Here is a 12,788-nt window from a genome sequence, read left to right as displayed (position 1 = left end):
GCAGAGAATGCCCAAAGTTAGGGGGGTTTTCTGAAATTTACCCCAAAAAACTAACAATTAACAGTATGCAACAAATCATACGACATTGTTTGCTAAGGAACTGTAGTCCATAAAAGACAGGATTTTCCATAAATGAGCTACTGAGATCACAAATTCAAGGTTTTCCAAATCGTATCCAAAGTTATCAAACTGCAGGAAGGGAAGGCATTGTTACGGACAGCTACTGTAAGAGATGGGGGAGAGAATTTACAAGAAGGTGGACATGCAAGCATTGATAGGCAAAGCAAATAACGAAAGATCTAATCGAGGTATTCATGAACATATTTTTCAACAGAATATAAGTGACAACGCTTTAAATGCAGGTTGAATCTAATACTGAACCAGATGAGCTGCAGGAGAAAGAATGCATGAAAAAGATATCACAATATAGGCATCAGGATTAGTTATTTATCATTTACCTGAACCGTACCCTTTTCAGGTCTCTAGTTCCATCACGAAGGGCCATGAGGGTTATATACACGCCAGGTTCATACTGCTCAATCCATTCTGCCTCTACTTGATTGCTACCCAAATTGGGGATTCTGGACATCAAACCTGTATCACCATTTCGAATATGTTCAGACCTTCTGCTGTCAGGGCTCTCTGTTTTAACACTAGCTGCACTCACATCTCCATTATTGTCACGCTCTCTTGATCGCTCTTCCTTCATATGGGAACCAAGTACCCCATCGTTTGGGAATCTTGTATTTGATTTATTGGGTTCAAGAGTATCAGCTGATGCAAAATTTGGTGTGGAAGTCCCATTTATGTGGTTGGAATTGATGGTTGTAGTTGATGGAAGGTTCAGCTCATTGCTTTCACTGTTTGGCTGGCGAATTCCATTTAAACTTGAGAGATTGTCGAAGTGTGGGTCATTGCCAGTTGGCAAGTAAACTGGCCTTATATCTTCATTTTCATAGACACCAGGGGGCAGCCTCTCTGCCATATCTTTGAGCTATATCATGGGCACCAAAGAATATTGTGTATTATAAGGCAACATGAAAATAAAAGAGATTATAAGAACTATAAAACCATGACAGAAAATATGTATTGCTGAATTGAAGGGAAAAGGGGAGGATTTACATTCATGAAAAATCATTAGTCAAGCTTGTACTCCTATGACACAAGATGGATAGCAGACTAGAGTGAACATAAAGTAACCTTAAAGAATACCAAGCGAGAAGAATCAAAGCTCAAAAATGATGGTGAAAAATGATTGCCATGGAATATGGACACAAAACGCGCGATGTAAAAAAGAAATATAATTGTAAAGATTGACATAAAACATTGCAGCATAAGGTTGAGAATATTGCAATTGCAAGATAATTGTGATGGTATTGACACATTTACGAAGTCCCCAGATGGGGAAAAACTACCATGGACAAAGAATAGCATTCATTAAAGTTCGGAAACAGAAGGGGAAGGTAAAGCCATGTAGATGAAAGTTGCGGAAAAAAGGCTATATGAGAGCACAACTAAACTATTGCATCACTCTTGCTAATCTATGGAACTCCTATAAAAACTAATATAACACTCGGAGTTATCAGGTGATTTATTTAAATTGGCAAATGATAATAGCAAAACATATCTTTAATATTTGATTAAACATCATGACAGAATGAGAAATATTAGTATAATGAAGAAGGATAAGCACAAAAGTTACCTGTGCAGTAAGAGATTTTATAACTTCTTTTGCTGCTTTGGATTTCGCGGATTCCTCTGCAGCCAATGCCATGGCTTCTTGAGCTTTTCTTGCAGATTTCTGCAACTCAAATTCTTGAAGTTCACAGCGCTGCCTCAGAGTCTCAACCTAATCCAGGACGTGACAACATAAATGGGTTCCATAAGCTGAAGGGACTCAATGTCACAATAAAAGATAGTGCAATATGAAAACATATGTCTACCATACCTGAGCTCGTAACTTTTGAACTTCTTGATTCAAGAGCTCATTTGTTTTCTTTAGACTATCAGAAATGTTTTTGGAGAAGGACAGCCCAGAAGTTGTAGGGACCGGCGTCGCGGAGCGGGGAGGACTAGACTTTCTAGAGAAAGGAGAAACAGCTCTTGAAGAGTTCACAGATTGTGCTGATGTCCGAACTGGTCTCGGGATACCTCGATGCAGATCTCTACTAGCAAAAGCAATGTCTTTTAGCTGCAACAATGAGGAACTTTGAGGGGTTCGAATCAAAGATAATGCATCCGTTTTCCTTCCATATTTGGCAGCCTTAATATCCAGATTCTTAATCAAATCCATATTGCTAGGTGTGACAGCCTTCGACAACTTTACGTCTGTTTTTTCAAATTTTTCTTTGCTTTCACCAGAAAGACGTGGATTAGCATTTCTTCTGTTATTACTCCCACCAAGTTCAAGCACTTTGTTCAATTTAACATAACAAGAATCACATACTCTATAAGGTTTTCCAGGATTAGGAGCCAATGCTGCTCTTAAGGCCTTCCTTGAACTGCATGAATGGCAATGCACAAGTCCACAATTGTAACAATTGTGCCTCTTTCGAGTAAATCCAAATGGTTGTCTACATGCTGCACATTGAGACTGCTCCGCACCAGTTACCCACTTATGATGGCATATTGCAGCAGTGAAGTTTGAGCCACAGGCAATACGTTTGACAGGTCTATCCTTCAAAGCTTCAATAAGTGTAGGTGTTTTCCGATCTTCTACATCTCCATGGCCTAACCTTCCATTGGCACCCTTTCCCCAAGTGTAGACCTCACTCCGCGATGTCAGTACTGCGACATGGTATGAACCACAAGCAACCTCCGCAACAGATTCACTAGAAAGTTTTTCTTCAACCAAGCATGGAAGCTTTCCATCAGAATGGGGATTGCCAAGTTGACCATAAACTGTACTTCCCATTGTAATAACCTTTCCTGAAGTTGTCAATCCAATTGTAAGACTATGACCACATGCTAGCTTGTGAAAATTGTAATCAATCAGAGAAGGCACACAAGTGGGCTTAAGTCGTGGTTCTTTATCACCGTGCCCAAGGCGATACTTGTCTCCATCACCCCAAGTGAACAACTTACCAGATGATACACTGGCACTAGACTGAGTGACTATAACTTCTACCACAGCGACAGTATGCCACACTCCACATGCAACAGCAATTGTTTTCAGCCCCATCAATGATTCCACTTCCCTCGGATATGAAACACTTTCTCTATTTCCATGGCCTAAGACACCGAAAGTTCCATCACCAAATGTGAATAGTTGCCCCATGGAAGTTATCAAGGCAGTATGCCAAGTTCCACAACTAACATAAGCAACTTGCAGACCCTCTAAGGGTCCTGAAACCCTCTTTGGTATCCAGTGACTGACATCAGTACCATGTCCAAGAAGCCCCACATTATGAGTGCCATCTCCCCAAGTATACAAGTCACCAGCTGAAGATATAGCACAAGTATGGAACTCACCACAAGCAACAAAATCAGCATTACAGGCTGCTAGAGATTCAACAAAGCGAGGGTGAATTACATCTGCTTCAACTCCATGTCCAAGGCGGCCTCCAGATTCTTCACCCCATGTAAATAACTCACCTTGTCTCGTAACTAGAGCAGCATGCTTGACACCACAGGCCACATGGAAGGCATCCAAAACTAAATTGGATTCCAAAGGTTTTGGTAAAAGAACATCAGTTCTTGAACTGAAATGACTTATGTTTCTACTATTGACACCCTTTGAAGAAGTGTCACGTATGACCTCGCCCCAAATGTACACATCACCCAAAGTATCATAGTCATCTTGTGCAGAACCATGACTGGAGGTGCTGGGTGCACTAGAGACACTGACCCTAAAAACATCTGAGGAAGATCCTTTCACGTGCATATTTGTTACATCTGATCTTTCTAAAGGTGTCAAGTTTTCTAAAGAAATTACAGATTGTGTACTCGTGTGCAAATTACTGTCTGGAGAACTAATATCCAGGATGGTGCTGATGGAGCTGTCACTTGCACTATTGGAGATCAAGTCCTTTGCATCCTGAAACAATGTTAATGAATCACTAGATCAGTATACCAATAATCGTGGAAATTAATAAAAGCACATAATGGAAAACTGATGCCAATAGAAACTCGTCAGAAAGAATACTGAAAGTAAACTGCTATATGTCAAATGATAGGATGATTTTAGACCAAAAACTGATATATGAAACATCTTATCAGTCTCGTTGTAATCACTGTGTTGCCCATTTCTTCTCACTTTCTCAGTCTCTGTTGAACTGAAAAAACAGAAAAAGAGCGAGCACATTTTCTTCCCGTAAAATGAGTTAAGTGAAATAAAAAAAAAAGGCCACACAATCAAATTGAAAATATTTCTTCCCATTATAACGTTGAGAGCATGTTTAATGCTTTCAAGGTGCTTTGTGCGTTTACTCCAGCTTCTAGTTCGATGCTCAGAAATGAGTTTACACTGAAGTTTATGTAACTTGAAAACTGTACATTTCAATGACGCATTCATGTTAGTCTCATTAAAGAGCCACTTGTTACTAAGTTCCATCTAGGACTCTCCTTACCGTTGCTCATAGAAGTCCATTCAAAATTTTATTTAAGCTCAGATGTGAGATGTTCGTCTCACAATTCAACTAACGTGTGGAGTAGGTCAAATTATTGCATCATTGTGAGCTCAAACCTAAGTCATGAAGATAACTCCGGTTTAATGAGGTAGTAAGTCAAATTGGTACTGGATGATATCAAACATCACAGTATTACCCAAATATCCCTAAAGACCCTACATCGTTATTAATGGAGAAATAATATGTTTGAAAGCAGAAGAAAATTAACTCAAAATAGTAACATTAATGCAAAAATTCAAGTGTGAAACTTCAAAACTTCTGGATAACCATATTACACGAGTATCACTATTCATTTTATCCAGAAGTTTTACAAAGATGATCAAACAATGTGGCCAAACGGAGATAAATCATTACGTCAAAACTAAGCCCATCAGCCCATCCATCAATTTTTGACCGACTGTCCTGCAATGAAGATATCAACGCCTTGAGGCCTGCAAACCACACTTCTGCCTCAACTTTATCCTTGCATATCTAATAGACATAAAATGAGAATCAAAATACATAGAGTCAAAACTATAAATAGCAACAAGACCCACACCAGGTATATTTACCAGATCAAGAGACCGCTTCCCGTTGTTGTATATAAGAGAAAAGGACAAGTACTCCTTTTCAGGACGCAAATGTCGTTGAAAAACAGGCTGTTGAATAAATAAATATGAAAATTGATGATCCCAAGATTACCAAACCAAAATACTATTAAATTATCATCAATTAGCAGAATTTAAGGCTTCAAAAAAGACAAACAAACAAGCAGTCACAGAAACGGACTCACAGTTCTTTGACCTGGAATAATTTTTGATACAGAAGCTAACTTCAAACTTTTTTCTCCGCCACTGGATAACCAGATTAGCAGTGACTCATCCTGCAAAGCATAGATATAACAAAAAGACAACATTAAATCTCCTTATCAATTTCTTGTGATGGGTTTTCATAGAATCATGCGGTAACTGTGCTGACTGTGCATATGAATGGATACATTAAAAAAAAGAAGGGGTGGGGTGTTCAACGACAACATCCATTTCCCTAGTCAACATCAGCATCAGGCTAACCAATATGCGTCTAAGTTCCACAGAATATTTCTAGTAGATTACTTACATTTTGCCACCTCTTATCTATCAGTAACCATCCCATTTGCAATGAAAATAACAGCAAACTAGCATACTATCTCTAGATATTGGTGCAAAATTTGTATGGTGAAATTGTACTGCTCACCACCCTCTATCAACATTTCCTGAGTAGTCTGAGACCATGCTGAATTTTTTTGTGCAGCATATTTTAAACGCCTACAACTAAATTTGATTGAAGAAAATAAGTTGAGTCTGCCATATGAGGGACAATACGTGATACCCCAACCTTCAGCCCCACATCATATTTCAATGGCTCTCTAAGATGAAGCATGGGATTCAAGAGTAACAATGGCTAGCCACTTTTGGCAAAGGATTTCCAAACAAACAACTCAACAAATAGGCGTGTTTGTGCGATAGTAGTACTAGGATGGGTGACTTCCTGGGAAGTTATGGTGTTGCACCTAGGAGGGTTTTAGGGCTTACATTGCACCAACGCACCAACGGGCTTTGGGGCCCAAGAATGACACAATGGTGTCAGCGCGGTTAGCCAGCTAGAAGTATGAAACTAAGTACTATAAAAAGACTAAGTGCTACAAGGCGGCCTCTAGAACTCATAAGAGTCATATCTAGGATCCACAGTGCCTCATGGTGATCCTAGGTTAGACAGGTGTATGCTACCATGTTGCGACGAGTACATCGCATATTTAAAGTGGGGGTGACTGTGATACCCTAACCTTTTGCCCCCACATCAAGTACTTAATGAGATATCAATGGGCTTCTAAGATGAAGCATGGAATTCAAGTGTACCAATGGCTAGCTATTTTTGACAGTGGATTTACAAAACAACTCCGCAGTTGAGCGTGCTTGAGTGAGAAAGGTACTAGGATAGATGACCTCCCGAGAAGTAATAGTGCTGCACTTAATGAGTCTCAGGGCTCACATTGCGCGAACAATCTTGCGGGCCAAAGGCGTGATATTATACCCTAAATAATTAGCCTCATATAATATCCCAAATAAAATTACATAAAACAAGCTGCCATTTTGTATCTCAGAATTCTTACTGCACCATACTCTTAGCCTCTAAGACATTGATCAATAGCAAGCCCTTTAGAAAAAAGATAATGGACCCAGGTGCTATCTATGTCCTAACCCCACTTTCTAGGTCATAAGTATAGTTAGAGAATGCCTACAAGCTTCAATTTTCTAGTTTTTCGTCGAATTTCAGCGAAGGTATAAGTTGCAGCATATCATCATAACCTATTAAAAAAGCTTTACCCTTATATAATCAATTTCTTACTTTTAGAACCACATATGGAGTAAAACCCATATATGTGTGACATATCATCATAACCTATTAAAAATGCCTTACCCTTATATAATCAATTTCATCTTACTTTTAGAACCACATATGGAGTAAAACCCATATATTTTGACTCAGAGCCAACGAAGAAGCAACAAAGACATATCAGGTAATAGACTACTAAGTTAGAAAACTATTACGGTACAGGCTAAGGGCCAGGTCAGGTTGGATCGGGTCTCGGTTATTTGTAACAGTGCAAAACTACCCACTCTATGCTTAACCTTTTATGGATCAACCCTAATATGCCATATCTTGGAAGAAGCTTGACCTATGACTATGAGAATTAATAATAGACTCCACTTTAGACCCAAAAATGTTAGTCCATTAAGCTTCAACTTCTAATCACATACGAAACGTGAATATATGAGATGTGAGGATATCAATCTATATCCAACTTGGTAATAAACCTCAATTCTTGACGCGTCTTTTATACATCACTGGGGTACTTCTAACTGGATGCAAGACATATATTGAACGAAAGATATGAGAATGACTACGTTAACCAAAGGGGGGGGGGAATCCTTCTCTACAAATGCGAACATATTGTCGTCCGCCATATTTCTGATCCTTTTCATTTCTCTTCTTCCGCATCTAAAAGCCTGCTGAGACATTTACTTTCAAGGAGATTGTAACTAATCAAGTTTCCTCAACAAACTACCAAAGACAAGCATTACTTAATGAGCGTTGCTGGAAGATACGACTAACATAAGAACTTGTCCTTTCTGTTTTGTGTGACGTCTTCTCTGGTTATTCTTCCTAAGCAGATTGATCTACCTAGTGTAAGTTCATTTCAATTCAAAGTTTTAACCAAATAGCTACAAATAGCTAAGCATGAGAATCAGTAATACATTATTCCATTATGAGCTACTTCCATCAAGAAACAGTGTGTGAAAGAACTTACATTAGATATTCTAAATGGACAGAACTTTGGCTTTCCTTTACGACCATACTTGAGCAATTGAGCACCTTTCTTCAAAGCAACAAGTGCCTCCAGAAAAAGAAAAGCAAGAAGAAGAACATGAATAACAACTTGATACTCATCTTTAATAAAACAAAGTAAGCAAATGGATGGAAGCAAACAAGCAACATTTTGGCTTTAAGAGTTTAGTACTTTCAAGGCCATATATATAATTAACATATAATCAATATTCAGTACTATGCAACAGATGAAGTAGCAATAAATAAATTAAGGTAGAAAATTAAGAAGTAAAATTTGCTAGTCAAGACTCAAAACCTAGCATTTAATTAGTCTGTGCGAGTCTCATATATATATAGGAGCAATTACCTAATTTACTCTGCCTTAAATCTAAAGATAAATCTACATTACAAATTGTTGGGGAGATATCGAGCTCATCGGGAGTCAGTGGCCTTAAATAAAGGCCAAGAACCTAAAATAACCCGAAACTTGTACTATTAGATATTAACCGCAACTCCAACTTAAACTCATCACTATTTCTTTTTTTTTCCTATGTGGGACTATTCTCACGCATAAACACCCTAATAATCTCCTCTTAATTTGTGAGCATAGTTCAATAAATCACGAGAATGGACCCTTCTCTGACTTGATCTGTACCGACTACTATGTAGCGACAGCATGCTACTCAATATTCGCAGGATCTTCCACCATCAGTGAGCTAACATGTTCACTATCACTCCTACAAGCAATCTCAGGCATTATATGTTCATGGTTTAATCTGACTTTGGGTCTAAATAGTAATTATGTGGCAGAACATGACTACAAACATTCAAAGGATCTTCAACCACTTTTGGGCTAACTAGTCTTAGTCTACACCGGTAGTAATAGTGCAACACAGCATGCCAACCACATTTGACTTTACATCTTTCTTGAGTCATAATTTTAACTCTGATATCACTTGTTAGGGAGCAATTAGGCCAACTGGGAGTCAATGGGCCTTAAATAGAAAATAGAAACCAACATAACCCAAAAACTTAAGTTATTTGGTATTGGACCCAATTTCGATTTAAACTCGTCATTCTTTTTTAACTTTTCTGATGTGGGACTATATTCGCGCATGAATATCCAAACAAAAATTTATTTTTCTCTGTGGTTATTGGATGAGTTACATAGGAACCCATCTTGGAATTAGGTATCTCTAGGAAACACATGAGGATGTATATGGCTTATATTTTTTCATGTACTTTTGTTCAATTTCTCTTCAAGCATATTTGAACGTTATAAAGAAACTTGCAAGACAATTAGCGTAAAGTTTGTTGACATGTCCTAATTCTTTGCATTAGTCGTGTTTAGTGGTTTTCTCTCATCATCATGGTGTAGTCAAGTTAGGATAGATCACAAGATTTATTAGTTGTATGTCCTAGTATCAATGTATAGAGCTATCAATAAGCGCTAGGAGCTGGAAGCTTAGCACAAGCGTGGTAAAGTTCGTATGGGGTGCATTCCCATACGAACTCTAATCTTGATAAAATTAATTAAAGAACACGATTAGATATCTCTAGGAAACACATGAGAACGTATATGGCTTATATTTTTTCATGTACTTTTGTTTAGTTTCTCTTCAAGTTTATTTGAATGGTATAAAGAAACTTGCAAGACAATTAGTGTTAAGTTTGTTGACATGTTCTAATTCTTTGCATTAATCGTGTTTAGTGGTTTCCTCTCATTATCCTGGTGTAGTCAACTTAAGATAGATCACAAGGTTTCTTAGTTGTATGTCCTAGTATCAATGTACAGAGCTATCAATAAGCGCTAGGAGCTGGAAGCTTAGCACAAGCTTGGTAAAGTTCGTATGGGTGCATTCTCATACATATTGATAAAATTAATTAAAGAACTCGATTATTGCTATGCTCCATTCTTCTCAAACTATATTTGATTATATTCAATCTCACGACAAAGGCTCAATTTCGGCTCATGTTTTTCAAATTGATTTTAGTGTAATCTTAACTGGTCAAGTTTGGCCAAGATCAATTCAAATTTTCAATGTTAACTCATTAGTTCTTGGATGCTATTGTTGATTGAAATTCAAATAGTTTTAACTTTTGATTCGACCTTTGAGTGACCTTCATTGTCACAACTAACTCTAGTGATAATTGTCACCTAACCACGCTACTCTAAAAGCGCCACACCTTAGTATCCCAGGTGCTCAAGCGAGGCAATTTTGTACCTCAACCTTAGTGATTAACTACAACATTGAAAGTTACGAAGGTGAGTGCTATGCCAAAGGAACCCAGGCGCTCGCTTGAGGCATGTGAGGCAAGCCATACACCTCGCCTCTATTTTGAGTTTTGAGGAGGCTTATCAAACTTCTATTTTCTATACTACTTTACTTCAAGTGTACACCAACAAGAAGCTCGATGCTAACATGCAATTTCAGGTAATATATCAAGTCAATGTAGCCAATAGCCACATATGACTCATTAAGGACTACTTATGGCTCTTCAACTCTCTCACTTTCTCATCATTCCTTGTCTTTGGTGGCCACCTTTAAATACCCTAGGCTCCTTGCACTAAATAATGACCACTAACAATCACCAAACGAAAGTTGACGGTTTCACTTTTTTAATTTTCTTTATTTCTACTTTTGTGGTTAATTTTTTCAATAATGTGTCTATCATTTTGAAAATGCATCACATGGTACATATCACTTAAATTATGTATGTTAATAGTTAGTAGTTAGTATTTTGTTGCTGGTCAATACTTTATTTAGACAATATATTTCTTATTAGTTACAACAATTTATGATTGACTGCAATTAATCTATTTTTATTACAATTTACTGATATTGTATGTAATTGTGCATTATTCGTAAGTTTAAATTTTTTTAATATTATCACTTTGCTTCACTCAGTCGATCGCCTTTTTGGCGCTTGTAGCCTTGATTCGCATTTTCACCTCAAAAACATGGTAAGAGACAAACAGATTTACTGTTTTCACTACACTCAAATCTCAATCAAAAATGTTCTTGTAGCACTATTATTGGCAATGGTATTTTCAATACTTAGTGGATGAGAATTAGAAGATATGCCTTATGAAATATTTAGTATATGGAATAGCAAGTAGAACATTGTTAGCTAATAGAAATAGATGTACTCATTAATACATAATAGCATCATTTTTATGCTTCAGATTGACAAAGTTATTAATTGTTGATTGACATAGTTATTAATTGTTGTTAGGTTGAGGGAAATTTTGAAAATAAAAATTTAGCATGCATACTAAGAGTACTACATGATGTCATTAATTTTACTAGTCAATCTTAAAACTCTCAAATGGTTGATGATAATACAATATTAACATGTTTCTTGAAATGCATTCACACTAGTATTTGTCAAGGACTCAAGGGTTATGAATGGTTTTGAGAAGGTTGAGCCGAGTCAAGTTTGCTCCATAACCTAACTAAACAACAATGAAGCCTTTATACCAAATTTCCGAGATCGAAAACATGAACCCTACTCTTCCAGTCAATTCATATTCTTTAAGGTTCATGCTGATATAAATTCAACTATACTTTACACTGGTTATCGGCTACCAAATGAAACCCTCCTTGAATCAAACACTGAAAAAGGATAAACATTAAAGCCCAATATTGGCAAAGCTGAATGACCTAACCGAGCCTGGGCAATTTCAGAATCATTTAAGCATTTGAACAAACATTACCAACCTAAGTCTCCGCTCATTTGGCTTGCTTATCGGTCATAACCAAGTTCAGTTTCAACTATCATCTTGCTGATCGCTGTAGTGTTCGCTATCTCAAGCGCAATCCTCCCTTGAATCACCAATTAATAACCCCAACTTTTACATTTACTATGAAAAACCGAATAAAAAGGAAACTTTTACTTTACAATGCACCTAGGGATGACTCTAAAGTTATCAGTTGTTGCTTGTGTTAATCAAATTTACATATGAACATAAGTTTTCAACTCCAAACCCCCTAAGAATAATAAATAAATAAAATCCAGAAATCAATGAAGAAGAGATCTCCAGTACCTTTTCAAAGTCCCGATCGCTGCTCCCTTTTCCTACAAAATCAGCCATTCCATCTGAAAACCTCTCCTCAGCGCCGACCGCATCGATCTCTCAAGACTAAGACCAATCCTCATCGACATCGATCGCAGATCTCTTCCAGGATTCTCATCCAAAACCCTAGCCCTACTTATCGCCTTTAATAGATCTCACAAAAATATAGGGGGAAATCAAAAAAGGAAAGAGAGATTTCAAGAGAGCAAGGTCCTTCGGAGTGAAGATGAGAGCTGCAATGGGAGTGAAATGGGCGGTTTTCCGACCGCTCAGCGCGGTAACCGGACTCGAACGGCGGTCGGATCACCGCGGAAGAGGAGCAGGAAATCTAGAGGGCCGAAGGATGGGGCTCGAGTCAAAATAGCGGAATAAATTGGACTAAATTAAATGGCAGAAGAAAATAAAAAGGGAAAAAGTCAAGCAAAAGGAAAGAAAGGAGTAAATTTCAAGAAACCCCTTTAACTTTTGGAAACTTACATAAAATCTTCCTGATATTTGTAAATTCCACAAAACTCTCCGGAACTTGAGAAGCTTTATGAACCTCCTTGAATTTTGAGAAACTGAAGGAATAAGACTAAATTGTGTAATCTACCATTTTTAAGAAATAAACAACAGAATTCAAACTTTTTAAGGGTGTTTTATGAAATTTACAGAATTTAGGAAAGTTCCTGCGAACCTCTCCACAGTCCACAGGGTGGTTTGTGAAATTTACCAAAGAGAAGTTCGCTTGGACCGGT

The 12,788-nt window shown here is 37.6% G+C and overlaps 1 protein-coding gene across 1 annotated transcript in view; it reads right to left on the bottom strand.

Moving 5' to 3' along the window:
- Nucleotides 1–12,440, bottom strand: part of LOC109830382 (E3 ubiquitin-protein ligase HERC2) — a 13,405-nt gene extending 965 nt beyond the window's left edge. Inside the window, exons 1-8 of the mRNA XM_020397632.1 lie at nucleotides 12,022–12,440; nucleotides 7,957–8,043; nucleotides 5,401–5,490; nucleotides 5,180–5,266; nucleotides 4,983–5,099; nucleotides 1,949–4,036; nucleotides 1,703–1,849; nucleotides 459–994 (exon numbers count right to left, since the gene is read on the bottom strand). Of these exons, the coding sequence (XP_020253221.1) occupies nucleotides 459–994; nucleotides 1,703–1,849; nucleotides 1,949–4,036; nucleotides 4,983–5,099; nucleotides 5,180–5,266; nucleotides 5,401–5,490; nucleotides 7,957–8,043; nucleotides 12,022–12,069 (3,200 nt within the window). The 5' untranslated portion in view covers nucleotides 12,070–12,440. The remainder of the gene's footprint in view (nucleotides 1–458; nucleotides 995–1,702; nucleotides 1,850–1,948; nucleotides 4,037–4,982; nucleotides 5,100–5,179; nucleotides 5,267–5,400; nucleotides 5,491–7,956; nucleotides 8,044–12,021) is intronic.

The sequence above is a fragment of the Asparagus officinalis genome, chromosome 2, assembly GCF_001876935.1.
Source record: "Asparagus officinalis chromosome 2, Aspof.V1, whole genome shotgun sequence".
NCBI classification, from domain to species: Eukaryota; Viridiplantae; Streptophyta; class Magnoliopsida; order Asparagales; family Asparagaceae; genus Asparagus; species Asparagus officinalis.
The sequence above is the reverse complement of the archived record's forward strand: the minus strand, read 5'-3'. Positions and strand labels throughout refer to the sequence as shown.